Source organism: Siniperca chuatsi, linkage group LG3 (assembly GCF_020085105.1).
Source record: "Siniperca chuatsi isolate FFG_IHB_CAS linkage group LG3, ASM2008510v1, whole genome shotgun sequence".
Taxonomy (NCBI): Eukaryota; Metazoa; Chordata; class Actinopteri; order Centrarchiformes; family Sinipercidae; genus Siniperca; species Siniperca chuatsi.
In genome coordinates this window covers 20127396-20147588 of record NC_058044.1, presented here as the reverse complement: position 1 = coordinate 20147588, position 20193 = coordinate 20127396, and the positions used below count along the sequence as shown (strand labels likewise).

At 39.3% G+C, this 20193-nt stretch overlaps 1 protein-coding gene across 3 annotated transcripts in view; it reads left to right on the top strand.

The window, feature by feature from the left end:
- Positions 1 to 20193, top strand: part of LOC122873803 (myosin-10) — a 64590-nt gene that overhangs the window by 35723 nt on the left and 8674 nt on the right. For all 3 annotated transcript variants that reach the window (XM_044190976.1, XM_044190975.1, XM_044190974.1), the window contains 18 exons: positions 363 to 536; positions 2089 to 2203; positions 5691 to 5884; positions 5999 to 6120; positions 6225 to 6294; positions 6696 to 6856; positions 7993 to 8101; positions 8703 to 8834; positions 9068 to 9274; positions 10177 to 10314; positions 10716 to 10839; positions 12281 to 12452; positions 15704 to 15916; positions 16439 to 16583; positions 16833 to 17039; positions 17263 to 17367; positions 18181 to 18333; positions 19873 to 20121. In XM_044190976.1, the coding sequence (XP_044046911.1) occupies positions 363 to 536; positions 2089 to 2203; positions 5691 to 5884; positions 5999 to 6120; positions 6225 to 6294; positions 6696 to 6856; positions 7993 to 8101; positions 8703 to 8834; positions 9068 to 9274; positions 10177 to 10314; positions 10716 to 10839; positions 12281 to 12452; positions 15704 to 15916; positions 16439 to 16583; positions 16833 to 17039; positions 17263 to 17367; positions 18181 to 18333; positions 19873 to 20121 (2790 nt within the window). The remainder of the gene's footprint in view (positions 1 to 362; positions 537 to 2088; positions 2204 to 5690; positions 5885 to 5998; positions 6121 to 6224; positions 6295 to 6695; positions 6857 to 7992; positions 8102 to 8702; positions 8835 to 9067; positions 9275 to 10176; positions 10315 to 10715; positions 10840 to 12280; positions 12453 to 15703; positions 15917 to 16438; positions 16584 to 16832; positions 17040 to 17262; positions 17368 to 18180; positions 18334 to 19872; positions 20122 to 20193) is intronic.

Here is a 20193-nt window from a genome sequence, read left to right as displayed (position 1 = left end):
ATGAAACTTTTTTAAAATATACCTACTTAAACACTTATTTTCACTTATTCTTGAATTATTCTACCTTATTCTACCAAAATTGGAAAGGAAAAGTTACTTACACCTTGCTTTTGTCTTTTATTGTCAAGTACATTGTGATGTCTGATCAAGAAACTTGGTATATAAATGAACTTTATTTACTTGCATTTGCATTGAGAAAAAGTTGTTGTTGGGGAACCCTGATGGCCTTTAAGATGCTGAGCACAGCGCTCCTATCTAATAAACACAAAAATGCCACAAAAAATATTTTACCAGGTCATGCCAAATTTACTGTTCTCTCTCTCTGAAGTCTTTAGTTCTGTCCTGTGTTGATATTACTTCAGGCAAACCCTCCAGGAGTGTTGGCTCTGCTGGATGAAGAGTGCTGGTTCCCCAAGGCCACGGACAAAACCTTTGTAGACAAGCTAACCCAGGAGCAGGGCACACACACCAAGTTCCAGAAGCCCCGCCAGCTCAAAGATAAGGCAGACTTCTGTATCATCCACTACGCCGGCAAGGTATGCTCGTTTTATCTCTTTGAAAATCACACTCAGCGGGTTTCTGTCTCTGCTTTGCTTGAAAATACACAGTAGGTGTGTGTCTCTTCTCAAGCTGGAAGTCCACTCCTGGCAGGTTTTCAAAAGGAAAAATAAATTGGGTTTTTCCTTGGAAATTACAGTTTACTGAAGGATAAAGCTTTCATTTTATGAAGCGTGTTTTTAGGGCATAGGTCAGGCTCTCTTCTAAAAAGCACTCACCAAGACAGACACATAGGAAAAAGGTAATCATATTGATAGTCATAGCTGTTACCACTACACTTGAGTTGTTGATTTAGTTTACTACAAACCTCTAAGGCACGGCAACACATGCCTTTTGAATAAGGCATGCAAGTTCCTGGAAGGCTGGCACGTACTGGAATGAATGTTCTGTTTTTCCTCCACATTACGAAATATATATGATATTACTTCTTACTGTACTTAACGTTCTGTGTAGGACCAGCTTCTTTATTTCTGTCTACGTTCATATTTTCCAAAATATATGTCTTTTCCTCCCTGATCTTCTCCTGCAAAAATGAAACAACAAATGAAAAGTTGCTGCCAGTCAGTGCTCAGATTAAACAATGACGCAAAGTTCTCCTGTGGTGGGATTTCAGGGAAATACTGTGTCCTGGTTTGATTTATATGACATTGTATGAAAGTGGATTTGGACGTTGTCAGTGGTGTTATGCAACAGAACTCAGCATTTGTGTTGCAGAGAGACCTGCTGAGTAGCACATCTGCTTACTATTATGTGGACTGTGTCGTTTTACACCACACTCAGTCAAACATTCAGAGTTTTGAACTCTAAGAACCTCTGCTGTGGAGAAAAATCTGCAGCACCATAAAGCTAAATGGTGTCAACATAGGTATGCACAAAAAAATATGACCTCATGTATGCAGTTTGAATCACTACAATAAAGTGTGGCCTGTAAATTTAGTCAGTATTTGAAGTAGGTCACCATAATGTGACTGATGTGACGGAACTATATGTATATTTAGACAATTTTACTGAATAAATGTTTTAGCATCCCAGGCTGCAGTACATTTGACTGGCTTGTTACACAAGTATTCACTTTGATAGAGCTGATACAACTGATACCATAATGCTAATACTTCCTCCTTACATTTCCTCTTCTTCGGTTAAATGGTCTCAAGCACATCCTGCTAATTCATAGTTTAGGTGTATCGGCTGTATCACCAACATATATGACATACTGTATATGCTACATGTATATACGCTGTACTTATGTCATATGCCGATAAGTAACAAAAATGTAAATATAGAAATGCTAAAAAATTTGCTGTAGATCCTCATCACATTAAAAAAGCAAATATATGGGATCTTTATCAAAAATGTTTGTTCCATGTTATGTGTTAATGTAAAAAACGAATATTGGCAGGCATATTGTTATCGGATTGTTCAGAATCTTGAATATAAATATGGTATCTGCTGCATAAATCCAGTGTCAGTCAGACTATAATTATATTAATTTCGTCCATATCGCTGAGTTGCACCACTTCATTGTTACAGGTGGACTATAAGGCAGATGAGTGGCTAATGAAGAACATGGACCCCCTGAATGACAATGTGGCCACACTTCTGCATCAGTCAACTGACAAATTTGTGGCTGAACTTTGGAAAGATGGTAAGTTGCTACCTACTTATCTCTAACCACTTAAAACAGTGCTAGATACAAGGAATCAATTTTAGTAACATGCTTTAAGATTCATTATGTATGTACCTGTTTGCACATCAGTATGTCTCTCAATCAAGCCTACTAACAACAGCTGTCTGCCTTGTTGACCCAGGCCTACACATTTCTGATTTCTAAGAATTAACATCATCCTCCCCTCCCTGTCTCTCTCTCTGTGTTGTAGAGATTCAGACCATTCAAAGGGCTTCATTCTATGACAATGTCACTAGTCTGGATGAGCCGGCAGGTGAATGACTGGGTCGTGCCGTAGCAGACCTGGGCCAAAATAATAATAGCTGAAAACAGCTTTGGGGTGTAAAAACAAGCTGCTCAAGGTGCTTGGTAGGCTAAATATAAGCGCCTCCCAAGCAAGTTAACTTCTTGAAAGTGTTCTGGTATATTTTTGCCCAGATCTGGCTGTATGTTTCATGCTTCAGCCGGCGCTGTGTCCGTCATAGCTACAATGGCTCCCATTTGCTTCCAGGCTGCATGGCTCCCTTGTCTCAGCCAAAAGCCGTAGTGCCTAATTCCTAAACAAGTTAAAGTAGAATATAGTCATCTGCTCCCTCTAGTCAAGCTAGTGTGCTTGAATGTGTATCAGTATTTTTGTAGGCTGACACAAGTCTTGTGATCGTTGTCAAATAGCCCTGAAGCAAGCGTTTAGGATCTGGTGCAGCTGTTTGGACTTCATAGCTTATTTCTGTTTTTGTCCCTCCTCTGTGATGTCATACGTCCACGAGCAAGGATTTGAAGCTTGACTGAAGAAAATGTAATGGCATTAAAATCCTGCTGTCTTCCTTCCTAGATAGGATCACAGTAGCAGGGAATTGAAACCAGATGTTGTCTTGGTATTTGCTTTGGCTCTGAGCTCAGATGTCAGTGTAGATGGTCCAGACAGCGGGCTTCACCTCAGTTTAAATGTTGAAAACTCCAGCTGTCTGTGACTTATCAAATACTTTAGTTGGTTGGACATTAATAAGTGATAATAGTGTATATTAAGTCATAACTCATGTGTTGTGTCATTTTGTTAAGCTTTTCTTAGACTGAGTCTACTGACATTACTGCCAGATTATAAAAAGATGTACTATTTGATGGCTAATTCTGGTGATATTTATATTTATATTTTTCTTATTGTCAAGAATTCCCATGAAAAGCCCAAAACCAACAATGAACTGATTGCACTAACAATAATGATTATTGTAGAAAAGGTTTCAGTCGTAGTCATCTGGACACTGTTTTCAGAATCAAGACATTTCGGCTCCCATTCGGAAGTTATTCTCAATTGTGAAAAAATGGGACGGGAACTAGAAATTTAAGCTACTCTGTGTTACATAAGCCCTGCCCTCAGGAAGGAGTCTACCTGAGTATCCGTTGATTACTCTGCCTAGTTTCACCTGAAACTGACCTAATAGTTTCAAGATGGCCCAGTAATCAGTAATCAGGCCTATTGTTTTCTGGCTGCACCTACCTCATCACTGTTAAGTACCTGATTAGCATCTGATTGGCGTGACCAAGGTGTTAATACACTGTGATAGACTTTGGGCAGATTGAATCTCAGACCACCATTTCTGTTCAAAGAGGGGCTCTCTTTTTTCACAAAAATGGCTTCCTTGACACCCCGTTCAAACCAACTCTTCTCTCTACTTAGAATCTTCACCTCGCTGTCTTCAAATGTGTGGTTTTTAGCTTTTAGATGCAAATGCACGGCGCTCTGTAATCCTGAGTTAGCGTGTCGTCTGTGCTGATAAAGTCTTTTGTGAAGTGGCTGTTTGGTCTCACCTATGTACCTTTCTTTGCAGTTTTCCTCACTGCACTGAATGGAGTAGACTACATTGCTCTGTTTTTGTGTGGGCAACTTGTCCAAAAAAACACAAAATGTAGTCTAAGCCATTTTTGTGAAAAAAGAGAACCCCTCTTTGAACAGAAATGGTGGTCTGAGATTCAATCTGCCCAAAGTCTATCACAGTGTATTAACACCTTGGTCACGCCAATCAGATGCTAATCAGGTACTTAACAGTGATGAGGTAGGTGCAGCCAGAAAACAATAGGCCTGATTACTGATTACTGGGCCATCTTGGAAATAATTAGGTCAGTTTCAGGTGAAACTAGGCAGAGTTATCAACAGATACTCAGGTAGACTCCTTCCTGAGGGCAGGGCTTATGTAACACAGAGTAGCTTAAATTTCTAGTTCCTGTCCCATTTTTTCACAATTGAGAATGACTTCCGGATGGGAGCCGAAACGTCTTGACGACTGAAACCTTTTCTACGATAGAACTCTCCTGGACGAATGAGGGACCACACCGTCTTAATAATGATTATTAGTGATTTATCTTATTCTTTTGTGCCATGGAGCGCCATTGTTGTCTAAAAAGTATTAAAAACGATGAACATGGGCACTGTTGTTTGTTTTGAGTCAATCCCACATACGCCGTCCTGCTGCTGTAAACCCTCACTATAGCAACAAATCAGTGGCTAAAAATAGTCCCCAAAAAATACACAATTTATTCCTGTTTGAATAACATTTTAAAATTTCCCAGCTATTTTAGGAAATTATGTAGTCAAACGTGAAAATGCCCAACGTAATTTCCAAGGTGACATCTTCAAATATCTTGTTTTGTCCAACCAAAAGTCTAAAACCCAAAGATATTCAACTAACCATAAAGTAAGACAAGGAAAAGAAAAAGAAAAAGCAGCAAATTCTCCCATTTGAGAAGCTGGAACCACCAAATGTTTAGCAAATTTGGCCTAAAAATGTTTTAAAATTACTATTTGATTATGAATTTTTGATTAGTCAAGTAACTGTTGCAGCTCTAGACGTTATACAACTTTTTTCACAGGCTGAGTAGAACTAACCATGACTAGTCAACTGATCTTGATCTTAATGTAAGTTGTGAACAGTAATATTTTTGCATCCAGTGTTTTCAACCCCTTAAATATAATAATATAATTAAGTTTAACATGTTGAGATGATATCCTGGCAATGTGTTGATGCAGGTTTTGTGTCATAAGCAGTAAAACGTTGAAAAGCTTTCATCCAGCTGCCATCAAGCATCGTCTCTCATCCACTGTCACCAGATAAAAGTATTTCAATTCTCGCAATTAAACTTTGTTAATGCTTAGTAAGTAAATCATATTAAAGATTGTGCTTCTCTCCAAGGTAACACAACATAAAAAGCCCTGTATGTACAGACCCTTAGGCTTAGAAATAGATAGGCTACTCGCTCCATCTCCATCTGTAGAAGATAGTGGTAGTTCTAGACTTTGAATGCTACTTTGTTAGACTACACGTGACAATCCTGTGTAATGTCTTTTTCATCCATCTGCACTTGGTCATGTAGCTACATTATGTCACTGTGTTGCTACTGCTGTTCCTACAGTGCTTCTCTGCTCCCCATGAAGTCTTCCCACTCTAATCAGTTCTCCCCATCTCCCCACCAGTCGACCGCATCGTGGGCCTGGACCAGGTGGCAGGGATGAACGAGACAGCCTTTGGTGCCACCTACAAAACGAAAAAGGGCATGTTTCGTACAGTTGGACAGCTCTACAAGGAGTCGCTCACCAAGCTCATGGCCACACTGAGGAACACCAACCCCAACTTTGTCCGCTGCATCATCCCCAACCACGAAAAAAGAGTAAGTATGCTGACCTGTAGACCAAAAGACAATAAAAATCTGAAAAAGTCTATGACCTTGAGCATAAAAAATACTTGTTTCTGTTCTTAATGGTGTATTTGTCTTTATCTTCAGGCTGGTAAACTGGAGCCTCACCTGGTTCTGGACCAGTTGAGATGTAATGGAGTCCTAGAGGGGATTCGTATCTGCAGACAGGGCTTCCCCAACCGCATCGTCTTCCAGGAGTTCAGACAGAGGTGACAAACAGCAAAGAAGCTTTTTGAACTCTGTAACTCCATTTTACACAGAGGAAAAGTCAGTTTAATTTTCAGTTCATATTTATGTCCTCTTTTGTTCACAGATATGAGATTTTGACACCCAATGCTATCCCCAAGGGATTCATGGATGGGAAACAAGCCTGTGAGAGAATGGTAGTGCTTTTTTATTTGCTGTATCTCAGTTTTAAAACTGCTACCCTGAAAACGATAACATACTGTATATTCTGCTGAGCTACTGAATTTGAAGAACTGCTGGATCTTTCCTGACAGGATTCCTGGAACTTTTCAACCAAAAAGTTAGTTCCTATGGAACCAGAGGAACTCACATTCCTGTTTGCATTTCCACCATATCTGAAGATTAGCAAACTGAAGAAATTATGGTTTGAAATGTAGTTTTCACACGAGGAAACAACAACACAGAGTCGTCCTTCTTTGTATTTACTGTGGCATGACTCTGAAACATGTTTGAATTTAATGTAATGAATGAATGAAAAGGAGACATGCAGAAGAGAAAAGGAGAGACTGGAAAGAAATTCTTCATGTACCTTTTATAGATCCGAGCCCTGGAGCTGGACCCCAACCTGTTCCGTATTGGTCAGAGTAAGATTTTCTTCAGAACTGGTGTTCTGGCTCACCTGGAGGAGGAGAGAGATCTGAAGATTACTGACATCATCATCTACTTCCAGTCTGTGTGCCGTGGATACTTGGCGCGCAAGTGAGTGTCAGATTTCTGTATTTTTATTTAAACTATTTCTTAGGTATGAACATACATCTGCGTTTGGATACACAAGGTGCATTTAAGGACAGTGATCCAGTTGCTCAAACCACCCCCAGAGGTGGTCTGAGAAACAAAGCATCCAGAAGTTTGTAAAGTGTAAATGCATCTGTCATGTCAAGTCACATATGTATACTCCTCCCGGTAGTTCCCAACAAAACAAATCACAAGTACTGAGGTGCCTGGCGTGCTTAGCATTTATATCAGAGCATAAAGCAGCACAGTGAGAGAAAAGACACATAAAGCTGCTAAAGGTTCAAGGTTCATTTATTTGTAATATTACAACACAGGGTTGCACAATGAAATGAAAGTTGTAGCCCCCTTCAAGCTGCACACGCAGAACATGTATACAAATATTTAAAATTAGAATAGAATTAAAGTAAAAACAATATATACAGTTATACATATACAAAAAGTAGTGGATAATCAATATTTTTATAATAATGTATCAAATGACAATGTGACAGGGGTTTTTCCTACAGAGAATTATCACACAGCTCATTGTTTATCTGTACGCCTGCAACTTTATTGATTCAGTTCACTCTCACCGCTCTGATAGTGTCGTTTTCAGCCGCAGCAGGCAGCTGTTTTCAATGAAAAAGCTCTGAAAACCCACTGTACACTATCTGCTCAGCACCAAACAGCAGACAGACACAGTTAGCGACTAGCTGGTGAATATAATGGAGCATTTAGCAGCTAAAGAGCCAGATATTTCCCTCGGGAGTTGGTGGAGACCAAAAACAGAGCTAAAAGAGAGTGAATATTGAATACTTACATTTGCCCGGTGGCCAGAAACACGACTCCAAATGAACGATAATAACTGCTGGATGTGTAAATAAACAACTTTCTGCTAACAAGTTCATCATATCAACTTAAAAGGTGATCATATGTCAATGTTGTGTTCACGACTTGTTCCGGATGCCCCCAAGGTGTAAGATTGGTGCATTTACAGCTCACCTATACATTAAACGCAGTCCAACCTTGGTTTTGGAAAAACACTGCAGATTTTAAAAACACTGCTATACCCAGACATTGATTCGTCACCTGTTATTGTGCCATTTGTTTTTTTCCTGTAGAGCTTTTGCTAAGAAGCAGCAGCAGCTGAGTGCCCTAAAGGTTCTCCAGAGGAACTGTGCTGCGTACTTGAAGCTGCGACACTGGCAGTGGTGGAGGCTCTTCACCAAGGTGAGAAACCTGACAGCTACCTCCTACAACAAAGTAATGATATGTGCTACGCAGATGATGCACAGCTCTACATCTCTGCTTCACCTGAAAATCTGAGCCTTGTTCACAATCTTGTAGATTGCATTTTTTGTTTTTTTTGTGTGTGATTGGGGGCTGTTGGGACCTTATACACCTATAAACTGCAAGTGAACCTGAGACAGACAGTGGATTGTAAAGAGCAGGAAGCTGTTCAATTGTTTTTTGTGGCGTTTAAGTCAGCGTCATCAGACCTGTAGCAAAAACTGTTGCTACTACTAAACAATGTAGCTACGAAGCTCATCTAATCATAATTGGCAAGTGTCAATTTTAGCAGAAAAAATTAATTACATTACTAGGAATTATTGTTATATCCAGCTGAGAAGTACTGACAAAAATGTGATATAGATGTTAGTAAATTCATGTACTTAATAAATAACTGTAGGCTTTATTTTCCCTACTGGTTTTCTGTCATTCTTTGACCAGTATGATCATGAAAAAGGTATTAACTTGCATTGTGTGTGGAATTAAAAAAGGTCTTAACCCTGTAGAGGTTGATTTGTTTTTCTCTCTCTGTGTCTCTCAGGTGAAGCCTCTGCTGCAGGTCACCAGGCAGGAGGAGGAGATGCAAGCCAAAGACGAGGAGCTGATAAAGGTGAAGGAGAGACAGCTCAAGGTGGAGAATGAACTAGTGGAGATGGAGAGGAAACACCAACAGGTAAACACGTCCTCTGTTATGGAAAGTAAATATTTTCACCTTGTACAAGCTGAAACTTTATTTAAAAATGGTGGTAAGTTTATCATTGTAACTTTTGCTTTTAACTCTGTACATGTTCGTAAGGACATTACCGTATTTACTGTGTTTTATCAGTTTTTGGTAGATAATTGAAGAAATCAATCTCGTATCTAAGATGGATGGAGACATTTTTTCAAACTGTTCCCTCTCTCCAGCTCGTAGAGGAGAAGAATATTCTAGCAGAGCAACTCCACGCGGAGACAGAGCTGTTTGCCGAGGCCGAAGAGATGAGAGTTCGTCTGCTTTCTAGGAAGCAAGAGTTGGAGGAGATCCTCCATGACTTGGAGTCCAGGGTGGAGGAAGAGGAGGAGAGGAACCAGAGCCTGCAGAACGAGAAGAAGAAGATGCAGTCACACATCCAGGTTATATCTTCACCTATTTAAACTTAACTTCTACATACACAAACCTCTCTCCTGTTTCTGTTCGACATGCTGACATCCTGCCCTGCAGGCCGTCTGTGCTGCAATCCTCTGTACTCTTGATATAGTTTGCAAGGTTTCCACTGAATGTTTTTCCCAATCTCAAAATTCATACTGTTTGTGGGGAAAGCATATTCCACTAGCATAAAGTACTATTGGTTCAATAACTGCTATGAATAATTTCAGCTAGATATCTATTTGCGCTGATGTTTTTATGGTATAAAATGCTCCTTTTTTGCCATTTCTTTTAGTTCTTTTACAGCCAATTCAAACTTTTCTGTGTCTTTTCTTGATGTTATTTTAATCCCTAAATATGTGTAGTTGTTTGTTTGTTCGATAGGGATATTTCCACTAGTGATGTTTCCAAAGTTTCTTTGGGTTTTCGGGGCTTTTCTGGAAGACAACTACTTTTGTTTTATCAACATTTATTTTCAAGGCCCACGTGTGGCAGAATTCACAAAATATCCAAACTTTGTTGAAGTCCTTCTTTTGTGGATAACAGCAGAACTAAATCATCAGCATACAATAAACACTTGATTTCAGTACCACAGAAAGACAGACCTGGCACTGATTTTTCTGTCAGTCCATTTATGTAGAGGTTGATGCATGTAGGACTCAATCCACAGCCTTGTCTAACAAATCTGACCAAACCATATGACACTGATGAAGCAGATTATCTGAGTTTGTGAGTGTTAAAATCGTAAGTAATACCTTAATGTTGTAGAGAAATACTTAGCCAAGTGTTCAGGGGCTTTAAAGAGTTTTATGTAAACTTCCATCACTTTATGAACCTCATCGTATTAGATTGGTTATGAATCTTTATGTGTGTGTTTTCCTCTCCACAGGACCTGGAGGAACAGCTCGATGAGGAGGAAGCTGCAAGACAGAAGCTGCAGCTGGACAAAGTGACAGCAGAGGCGAAGATCAAGAAAATGGAGGAGGACATTCTCCTGCTGGAGGACCAAAACTCCAAGTTCCTCAAGGTGAGAGGATTATATCTGCAAATGATGGGTCAAACAAGAACCAGAAAGCAGAGTAAGTCCTTTAAAAGTATAAGGTGATGGTTGATGCATATGATGGGATAAATATTAGAGTAATAAAAATTTGGAACGATTTTACTAAGTCCGTGACACATTTTACACATTGTGTATGTCGGATTTCAGTTAAAGTACTAAACTAGAACTTACGAACTGGTTGTGTTCACGTACCAGATTGCCTCACAACTAGTCTCTGTGGTCTCAGACTTTACTGTGACGCAATTACAGGTCACCTTTGTTTAACTTGGATTTTTATGGCGGCTAGTTAAGTCTTTATACCTTTTCACCTCTGTATCGTAGTTGTGTCTCTTAAAACCTCCAGTCTGACCCACACTTTTACCCAACAGGAGAAAAAGCTGCTGGAGGACAGGATCGGCGAGATGACCTCCCAGCTGACGGAGGAGGAGGAGAAAGCAAAGAACCTCGGCAAGGTCAAGAACAAGCAGGAGATGATGATGGTTGACCTGGAGGGTAAGGCACTCTGACCCCCAGCAAGCTACTGTTATTGGCTCCATTTTGTGTCCAAGAATATGAAACGTTTGATGCAAAATAGATGGATGGGCACCGTCACATCGGTTGGAAGTATAGACCCGGGTCAAGTATAGATGTTGTCCTCGCAGCAAGAGGAAGAATAAAGGTTTTACAGATTTTAAAGTTTTTAATTTTATTAATTGGTTTACAGCTGTACAATGAGTTAACCCTTAAATGCATACCTCAGGTCTTTAGCAACCTGGGACTAATTCACCCAGTCTAATTCATTCATTTCATGCAATTAAGCACTCAACTCCCTGTTATTCCTCAAAGTATTTGTTTTTAACAGTGTTCTTTTGTCAAAATGACAAAAATGATAAAAGGAATAGTTTTTCTCTAAAAAGTTTATAGGATCACTACAGACCAGAGGTATGTTAAGAGTTACATTTCTTATTCACGGTACTCTGGATGCAAGTGATAGCGGGTAATGTTGTGTTTTCCTGTTTGGCCTCATAATGTTGTCTCACTGTTACTATGAATACATACAGGCACAATGATGAAAACGTTTGTTTATATCAGCTTATTGTCACAGTAACGTGATGGTGCAGCACCTGGGTGTCAGGTTTAATGCAGAGCAGCAGTTTCTTGGAGATTTTTGATGACAGTAATAAAGATGTACCTGAGGTTACTGATGATGAGGAATTTTTTTTGTGCCATTTATGGCTCAAATCATTTTAAAAGCAGAACTGGAGCATGAGTTGCCACATCTGTCCATCCATGCTTAACTGCGAAACAGTGCAGCGGTGTGTGCAGTGCGCATAACTGTGTTTCCATGACCACAAGCAAGTGACTGTGATTAGTGATATCTGTGCTGACTAATGTGGGTTTGGTAGGTGTCAGTCTATGAGAAGTTACAGTAGACTGTGAAAGATAGTAGACAGTATAAACATGAAATATAACTTAAATATATTAATGATTTAAAAAAAAAAATTCTGACTGATTATTGTAAAAATGTAACAATGACATATTTTTATGTGTGTTTGTTATTAATGATACATTCTGAAAAGTTTACAAGTGATATGATTTTATTATATGACTTAATCTGCATTATATAAGTGTATATAAGTATATGCTGACCTGAGGTATGTAGGAATGTTTGAAAAAACACCCGTGCATTTTAGGGTTAATGAGCTGCAAAGCAGCTAATCTGATTACATTAGTTGTGTCAGGCTGTTAGCAATTAGGTGTTTGTGGTTTGTCACTTTCTGTGACCTCGTCGTACCTCGTGTGACCCCTCTGTAACTTGTGATTTTGCCCATTTACCTGTTGAGATTAACTTTAGCCAAAAGTTGTTGTTTTTCTTAGAATTATTTGCCATGTTTGATTTTTCATTTTGTTTATGAATCTTGTTTATGATTCATGTGATTTTGCCTGACTTCAGAGCGTTTAAAGAAGGAAGAAAAAACGCGGCAGGAGCTGGAGAAGGCCAAACGCAAACTGGATTCTGAGACGACGGACCTGCAGGACCAGATTGTTGAGCTTCAGGCTCAGATAGAGGAGCTGAAGATCCAGTTGACCAAAAAGGAGGAGGAGCTGCAGGCTGCTCTGGCCAGGTCAGTGATAGACATACAAGTCTATAAAAGTACACACGACTGAAAGGACTGCATCAGACACCTTCTGCAAAATATAAAACACTGATGAATTAAAGCCAGACATGAGCCTTTTAGCAGTGATAGTGTGGTGATAGCTTTCTAATCTCTATATACATTAAAACACACAGGGAGCTGCTGTAATGAACACTGAAATAATGCTCTAATTTGTTCACACAAATCTTATATTTTGGTATTGAACATTAGATTAGAGGTTTGAAGATGTCAATGTTATGAAAACACCCGACTGGCCTGCAGGCAGAAAGGATTTACAAAATTCATGGTTTAGTTTGATACTTTAATGCGATGGCACGATTTGAACGTTTTCTTGTTCTTTTTTTCTTTTTATTGATCAAACTTAGAGTTACACTGAATACAGAACAAGTATTAACAATAAATGTATTTATTTTTTAAGTTCATCTTAAACCTGTCAACATATAGGCCTCTTTTTCCCATTACCTCTAACACTCTCTCTCAGCCTCGAGGTACATTTGCCATTGAAATGGTACAAAAATAATGACTGTCGACTCATTTCAAAACATAATGGTACAATTACTGGGAAAAAGGAAGAGAAGATATAAAAAAGAATGAAGGGGAATTAAGTAAAGAAAAAAATCCCACCACATGCTGTCAGAGAGACTTTTTATTATCCAAGTATTGGATCATATGACCCCAATTTAATAAAACTCCACAATAACTTAGTTTTCAGGTCTTAATGCCAGAAAGATGCCTTAGAGGAGGCTGATAGATTCCAATTTAATGCAATTCCTCTTTTTCCAACAATAAAGCAAATTCTATTATATCCTTTAATTTATTGTCCAGTGGCTGTTCATTGACTGGAACATAGCTGTCCAAGCGTTTGGCCTCAAGCTTATGAACACTGTTTGATACAAAAATAAGAAGCACCTGATGAAAATGTGCCTTACATCTTGGTTTTTACATTTCATATAACATTTAAATGTACAAAAGTATTAATATTTGAGCCTTCGCAATGATACAAATATTGTCTCAGCTCAACAACTGCTCAACTAATTTTGTGGAAAGCATGTGAATTGTTTAACCACTTGTATTAAACTCAAAGCCTTGTGCTGAAGGCTACAGCACTGAAGTGTGTTTTTACAGCCACTACGAGACAGATGTACTCCTGAACTCGCATCACTACACACCTAACTGGTGTGGTAAAATATCAGTTAGTGGTGTTGTTCATTTCAGTATGTAATGTACAACTTCACTTACATCCACACACTAGTGCAGTACCCCACCATCTCCATGACAACTGCACTCTACTGTGGTACAGCCAAGTGAATAGGAAGACCTAAAATAGAAGTTACAACACTGAGTCAACTCTGACTTAAAGCAGCTAACGTCCTCTTCAGCTGCTGCTGTCAGTGTTTCAGCACAAGTACACACCTTTTCTCTATCTTTCACTCACCTCAGTCCCTCTCAACTCTCCTCTGCTCAGCTGCAGTGTTTGTGTTCAGCGACACTGGCTGAGAACTTTCATCTTGGAGGCAGCCGTGTCTGATTACAGGCAAATTGATGTTGATTGATGCTCTCAATCCTGGGCTTTGCAGTGGTTTTTCCACATGAAGTGGTAAAGAGCTGGGATAAATCAGGCTGTCATTTCACAGTGGAGGAGAAACTATTAACAAGTCAGAAGATCTTTGTCTTTTATGTTCTGATTGTGAAAAACGTTGCCAGTTATGGCTGTAGAAGACCTGCATCTTACCACTATCCCTGCAACAAAATATTTTCTTAATTTAGCTCACTCCTCCGTTTATCCTGAGTTTCCACACAGAGGGAAAAATATTCTGAGCTTATTACATTCATTATTTTCCCATTTAGACATCACAAGACTGCATGCAGATGAGGTAAACAGCTGTGGAGGTCGTTGCTCTGAAGGTCAGCTCAGATTATTTTAATGTGGCTTCTCAGCAGTTTCTTCCTTACAGACTGCAGGGGTCGATGGTTAAACGTCTTGTCTGACTAATTTCACACGCAGAAATCATCAGTTTAGTCACAGCCCCAGATAATTAAGCTTTCATTAATCTCGATGTGCCTCATTTTGAATTCAGCTGCTATTCTTAGAACAATTGTATAATCTTCATTTGGAAAATGGGGAATTATTTTTATAGTCATTTTATGGTCATTAGTGCCTTCAATCAATGCTGTGGCTTTATGTTAATTATATCACTGAATCATTATGATATTCGGTGTGTGTAATCGGTGGGTTTTTACGTAAGAGAGGAATGTTACGGTTGTTGCAGCCAGCATGAAGTTTACTTGGCCTCACTTCCAGCAGAAAACAGATCAACAGTCTCATTACCATGTTCATCTTCTGACAGAGAACACACACATATTTTATGTGGACAGCTTCAGCAGGGAACAGTTCACCACACTGCCACCATGTGTGCATTGGTGGCCTCAATTCAGTTTAAAAAATTACATAATTGTCTTGCTTTTCATTTAATGTACATATCGTTTCCTTAGACAGACAATAAGTTTGAATAATTGCATGCAATACATTTACATCACTGTTCCTGTTTTGTCATTTTGAGACCAAAATATCCTCATGGATTTCTACGGTAAAACAAAAATATTAAAACTGAAAAGGGCTAATTAGAATAAAATTTATGAATACAATGTTTGCTCACTGCTAAAAATATTCAGTTGAAACATTTGAAATAACTAAATACTGATAAAAATAGAATACTGGAAAAAAATAGAAGTTGAAGTGGCAGTTGAAAAGCAATTACTGAAAGAAGTTGAAATGACAGTGCTGAAAGAAGATGAAAATTTCATGTAAGCACTGAATGAAGTTGAAGTGTCAATTAAAGTGTGAGCGCTGAGGGGAATTTAAGTATTTCTTGAAGGATTTTAAGTGTCACTCGTGTACAAGTGTAAGCTTTGTGAAAGGAGTTGAGACGTCAGTTGAAGTGTACAATAACATATACTCATATACACACATTCTTGTGCCTGTGTTAATTTGAGGACCAAAATATCCTCACATATCCACCATCTTGTGGTGAAACTAATGTATTGAAATTAAGAAACAAACACACTGACTTTACAAGAAATCTATGGAAATTCAGATCCTCAGCTGAAGGGCTATGGTAAGGAGATGTTTTCATTGTTTGCATTATGAGGAAGACTAAGTTGAGTGATGAGTGTCTACTTTGAAAAACTGACTTGTGTTCTTTTGTGTCTCCAACCAGGAGTGACGAGGAGACCGTCCAGAAGAACAACGCCTTGAAGCAGGTTCGGGAGCTGCAGGCCCAGCTAGCTGAGCTTCAGGAGGATCTGGAGTCGGAAAAGATGTGTCGAACTAAAGCTGAAAAACTTAAGAGGGACCTGAGTGAGGAGCTCGAGGCTCTGAAGACGGAGCTGGAGGACACGCTGGATACCACTGCTGCACAGCAGGAGCTCAGGTGCTTGTTTAAAGCTGGTTTATCACTGATGGTAAAGGGGAACTCCACCGATTTTACATGTCAAAGTCTGTTTACAGGTATTGGGGAGTACAACTATATGTGGGGAAAAAAGTGCAATGCTAAATTGGTGGAGTTCTCTTTCACACTGGTGTTGTTGAAGAACTACAGGGTTTGACAAAAGTGTAACATTTATTTGTGAATATATTATTTATTTACACATGACAGGAACTCTTTTCAATTCTAGACACTAAGCAGTGTTTGCTATTTGCCACTATTAGGCTACAGCCATGCACAGAATTTATTTTAGAATTTACCTCTAAGCATTTTTGTATTGTTTTTCCCCCCTCTTTCACACGTCAAAGTTACCACCCACGATATAATGTGCTCATTGCTTAGTGGACAGTTAATTGGGATTTTATTAAGATGATAGTAGCCATAAACCCTGCGTGTTAAGATGTTTTTGTATTGTATCTTAGAAGGTGTCCTCTCCTCTTAACCCTCTCCCTTGTGTCCGAACTCCAGGTCCAAGCGAGAGCAAGAGGTGGCAGAGCTAAAGAAGGCCATAGACGAGGAGACCAAAAACCACGAGGCTCAGATCCAGGATATGAGACAGAGGCACGCCACAGCACTGGAGGAACTGTCTGAACAGCTGGAACAGGCCAAGAGGGTGAGTGGGTTGTACCTGGTTACACTCGAAGGGCTTGTATTTGCCTATATACATCAGTCTACGTCAGTTGTATGATATGTAGACAGACAATTTATCAGGCAGTTAACAGACAGGATCCCAGCAACAACTGCCAATTTAGTAATGCAATTCCAGTGTTTTTTATCCCAGTCTAAATTCAGAGCATTACACAAAAGACTTCTATAACTACAGATATAAAAGCATAAAATGATTATTTTTTGTTCCGTGCAGTTCAAAGCCAACCTGGAGAAGAACAAGCAGAATCTGGAGAGTGACAACAAAGAGATGGCCTGTGAGGTGAAGAGTCTGCAGCAGATAAGGACGGAGTCAGAACACAAGAGGAAGAAACTGGAGGTCCAGCTGCAGGAGTTTACGGCCAGGGCCACTGAGGTAGAGAGGGCCAAGGGAGAGCTGGCTGAACGCTCCCACAGACTCCAGGTAAATACCTCCAAGGACAGTTAGTAAGGGCTATAGACCCAGATTACTCGAGAAACCCAAATAATATTTTAGCATGAACTAGATTCTGATTTCCAAGGACAACAACTGTGGTTTTTGACATTGTTTTAATACAATTGCCCAGTTTGATGTAATGGGAATATTCACGGCATGCTTTGGATTTGTTTATTGTGCTTTCCTCATAACCCCATTTGTCTTTTGTTAGACGGAGCTGGACAATGTGTCCACTTTGCTGGAGGAGTCAGAGAAGAAGGGCGTCAAACTGGCCAAGGAAGTTGACAAACTGAACAGCAAACTGCAAGACTTAGAGGTATGAAAGACGGCATCAACGTCAGCCTTTCTGTCAAAACAAGTTTAAAGCTTCAGGAAACTTTATTTAGAATCACTAATCACTGTAAAAGTTACAAAGGTATCAAATATTTGTCACCATAATTTTGTCTGAAATCCAAACACCAGGATGGTAGGGATCAAGAAAGCCATTAGAATAATGTAGAATAACAACATAGACGTCACATAAAACACGGTCCAAAGGTTTTTTATGGTGAAATTTTAACCATGGCATACAGCCAAAGCCAGAGCTATAACAGGCAAATAATGTTGTTAGTTCAAGGTGTTTATTAATTCTAACGTTGACGTATGCTAACCCGCAGATTCCCAGTTTATTTGGAAAAACTCACCTGTTGCTGAGCCACACAAAACACCATTGGAACCGTTACATCTTGTACTAAATCTTAACCAATTACACCAACTAGTCTTGTATTGTTTCCTGGCTGAAATGCACTATGAATACATGCATCCTTTTTTTTTTATTATTTCTATGTTACTTGACACTTGGTGAAATATCCCGTCAAATGACAGGCTTTTCCTGTAATATTCCAGAAAATGTCACTTATTTAACTGTTCAAAACTAGAAAAATTACAATTTAGCATTTCCTGAAGCTTCACATGTTTGAAAATGCACCTTATCTGATTTTTTGACGTGATTAAAAATGTGTTCTTGCATTGTGATCACACCTCACTAATTAGCACATAACAGCTGTTATACTAAACATAAAAGGAATGACAGATATGTCCTGCTTTTCTTTTGTCTGATCATCATTTCTGGTCGTGGTCTGGTGTGTAGGAGTTGCGGCAGGAGGAGACGCGTCAGAAGCTGAACCTGAGCGGCCAAATCCGCCAGCTGGAGGTGGAAAAGAACACTTTGCTGGAGCAGCAGGAGGAGGATGAGGAGACACGACGCAACCTGGAGAAACAGCTGCAGACGGTGCATGCTCAGGTACAGTCGCTCATATTCACAAACGTTAATTAGTCTCATAAACATGTACAGTACATAGATATTCATACACATCTGAAGGTCTGTCACACACAAACATATGAGGCAGGCACACCTTTCAGGTACCACTGAGATGACTGAGTGCCAAGAAAAGGGCCAGGCAAAAGTTTCCAGCTGTTTACCAGCTGCAAACACCTGTTGTTGATGTGCAGAGCAGCATGCAGACAGCTGTAAAGCAGTGAGGCACTGCACCAAATTAGAAGACCCCACGAAGTGAAAATCTGACCTTAGTTCAAGATGTGTGTTTCAGATTAACAAGGATATGTAGACAGGAGTTACACAAGTTGAATGGTGGGAGTGCATGCTGCTGGACATTTGCCAAACAGCAAAGTAGTAAAAATCCACGCACAGGATCACCATACATACTGCATATGTGTTTTAAGTCCCCATCATGTGAATCTGTGGTTAAAACAAACCAACAGAGGTTTATACACATTTCATTCCCCTTTGAGAAGGATTGGAGTGAGACAGAGTCAATTTAAACTTTCATATCAAAATAAATGTGGAAAATCACGAGGTACAAATAAAATATTAATGACTGAGAAAGATCATAGCAATATTTTAAGACTATAGGGATGTCAGAAACTAAATACAAGAATACAAGCATGCTAGGCTCATTGTAAAGTACAAAATCCTACCAGATATGTTCCAAGTTGCTCCAGAAATATTATAGTGAACTATACTCAGTTGCCAGTTTATTAGGTACACCTAGCTAAAGCTAATACAACAGTAATGTAATAAATCTGCCCTTCATGAAGGTTGTAATGTTTAGTTTTTCCTGAAACTCTTTTAAAGGAAACAGTTTTTACAGGTTTTTCTATTTAGTCTACCTTCATTGATATAAATGGGGTGGACAAAATACAATATAAACACCTGTCTATATAATTCAATACAGTTCAACAGCACCACAACTTTAGTTTTAACAAAAACTGAACATTATAACCTTCATGAAGGTTGGATTTACTGCAGGACTGTATTAGTATTAGACTGAATTAGTTTTAGCTAAGTGTACCTAATAAACTGGTAACTGAGTATATATGAAAAGTTAGTGAAGTTTTCTAATGTTTCATTTCTTCCACTGCTTTCATGAAATTCATTATCAATAACAAAGTTCACTTTTAGGCATGTTATTTTTATGCACACAGAACTGGAATTGTGTAAATAAGCCAATTAATGAAATGAGACACTACAGCAGTGTAGTGGAGACATTTCCTTATTGTAAGATGATGAGATGAAGTGTTTCTCCTCACAATTCTGTCAGTAGCTGGATGTAAATATTTGTCTGGAGGCTGTGAGATTCCTGGTAGAAGGACAAATCACACAGCTCATGATTTCTAACTTGCCCCACCTTTTCAGTTTTGTCACTGCCGACACCACTGTGACACTTTAGGCCACAACGACCACAAGAAAGCAAGACGATGACTTGTTGAAATGTTGTATTATCTTTATGTATTCACTGATTAAAAAATGGCCTTCCTGTAGCTGTTTGAGACAAAGAAGAAGCTAGAGGAGGACGTGGGAGCAATGGAGGGCCTGGAGGAGGTGAAGAGAAAACTCCAGAAGGACGTGGAGCTGACCAGCCAGCGTCTGGAGGAGAAGACCATGGCCATGGACAAGATGGAGAAGACCAAGAACCGACTGCAGCAGGAGCTGGACGACCTGATGGTAGACCTGGACCACCAGAGACAGATCGTCTCGAACCTGGAAAAGAAACAGAAGAAGTTTGACCAGGTACACTGGACTGCCAAAATGTTTCAGAAATGATTGATTGATGTCAGATGTTTATCAGTGTATTGAAGAGCA